The sequence below is a fragment of the Cornus florida genome, unplaced genomic scaffold, assembly GCF_030987335.1.
Source record: "Cornus florida cultivar Cherokee Brave unplaced genomic scaffold, ASM3098733v1 CherokeeBrave_3.0.0_Hap2_Chr05, whole genome shotgun sequence".
NCBI classification, from domain to species: domain Eukaryota; kingdom Viridiplantae; phylum Streptophyta; class Magnoliopsida; order Cornales; family Cornaceae; genus Cornus; species Cornus florida.
Window position 1 is genome coordinate 19,364,069 of NW_026775575.1, and position 1,869 is coordinate 19,365,937.

Here is a 1,869-nt window from a genome sequence, read left to right on the forward strand (position 1 = left end):
CCGAGAATTACACTAATTCATCATGGTGCTTGGACAAATTGGTGGAGATCCTTGAGTGCAGGAGGAACAAGGAACAGACAGTTTTGCCCATCTTCTACCATGTCAAAGCATCCCAAGTTCGGCACCAGAAGAGGAGTTTTGAGGAAGCATTTATAGACTATGAAAATATTCATGAGAAGGAGTTGGAAAGGGTGCATAGATAGAGGGTTGCTTTGAAGGAAGGTGCAAGTATAAGCGGCTTAGATTTACAAGATGCAGTAAATGGGTATATTTAATTCCATTTATTGTTTGTGGTAAAACATAACAACTTATACATGTTCTGCTTCATCAGTTATTACTAGCTTAGTACTTCAATGTAGATATCATTATTAACATCCTAATACAATACAATTTCTTATCTTATCTTTAATTTATGGTGGCAAATTTCAATATCTATAATTAAACCTTTATGTATTTCTCTACCTACCCTCTCCCTCTTTGTTTTTTGTTGTCACTGTATTTATATTTTAATGTGTTTTATACTTGATAGGGATGAGGACAAGTTTATCCAACTAATTGTCCAAGAGATTTCAAGACAATTGCCGCCTACACCATTAAGTGTTGCTAAGTACGGAGTGGGTATTGATTCTCGAGCAAATAAAGTAATCATGTTGTTAAATGAAAGGTCAGAGGATAACCTCTTTGTCAGGATTTGTGAAACTGGAGGAATAAGTAAGACAACCGTTGCCAAAGCGGTTTTCAACCAAATGTCAAAAGAATTTGAAAGAAGTTGTTTTCTTGGAAATGTGAGGGAAGAATCAACCAAGCAAGATGGTCTAGCTAAACTACAACAAAAGCTTCTCAGAAAGACCCTAATGGATAATTATTTAGAGATATCAAATTCTGACCAAGGAATGAATGAGATAAAGGTTATACTTGAGCACAAAAAGATTCGTGTAGTTCTTAATGATGTAAATCATGAGAAGCAATTAGAGAGTTTAGCTGGAATAAGAGAGAATTGGTTCGGTTCGGGAAATAAGATAATCATAACAACTAGGGATGAAAGGTTGTTAAGGAAGTTCGATATTGAAACATACAAAGTTGAGATATTAGATGACAAAGAAGCACTTGAACTTTTCAATTGGCATGCATTCCAGCAGGACAATCCTGTAGAAATTTATCGAGAACTCTCATATCGTGTAAAATATTATACCAAAGGTCTTCCATTAGCTCTTCAAGTTTTGGGATCTCTTTTATGCAAAAGAAGCATTTCAGAGTGGAAAAATGAATTGGATAAATTGAAGAGCAACCCTCCCAAAGGTATTCAAGATGTTCTCAAGATAAGTTATGATTTTTACTCATTTACTCCAAACATGTCATCATCTTCAAGCTCAAGAAGCCATTGTTACCCATATTGGAGACTAGTGAAAGAATATTATTGTAAATGTGGAGTTAAAAGTCCTTTAAAAGTGTCATATACCCAACGAAATCCTGGTAGATGGTTTTACGGGTGCGCAAACTACAGGACTGGCTCATGTGGTTTTTTAAGGTGGGAGGATGATGAACTGCCTGATTATTATCGTAAATTGATTATACAACATATGATAGGTCTATAATCAGCTGGGCAAGAGGGGTGGGGGATTTTTGGGATTACTGTTATATATATATTTTGTAATTGGCTAAATTTCGTAGCGTTAATGAAGAACAGAAGGCTATATTTCTCGATATCACATGTTTCTTCAAAGGATATCAAAAAGAATTTGAAGGGAGAATTTTTTAGAGTTGTGGATTTCACCCGGTCATTGGATTAAAAGTTCTCACTGACAGGTCCCTCATCACTATATCAAAATATAACGAGCTTTGGATGCATGATTTGATACAAGAAATGGG

At 35.3% G+C, this 1,869-nt stretch overlaps 1 protein-coding gene across 1 annotated transcript; it reads left to right on the plus strand.

The window, feature by feature from the left end:
• Positions 1-509: 509 nt before the first annotated feature.
• Positions 510-1,595, plus strand: LOC132309070 (disease resistance protein Roq1-like). Its single transcript, XM_059807423.1, has one exon. It carries the CDS (start codon positions 510-512, stop codon positions 1,593-1,595), a length of 1,086 nt encoding a protein of 361 aa, XP_059663406.1.
• Positions 1,596-1,869: the final 274 nt, after the last annotated feature.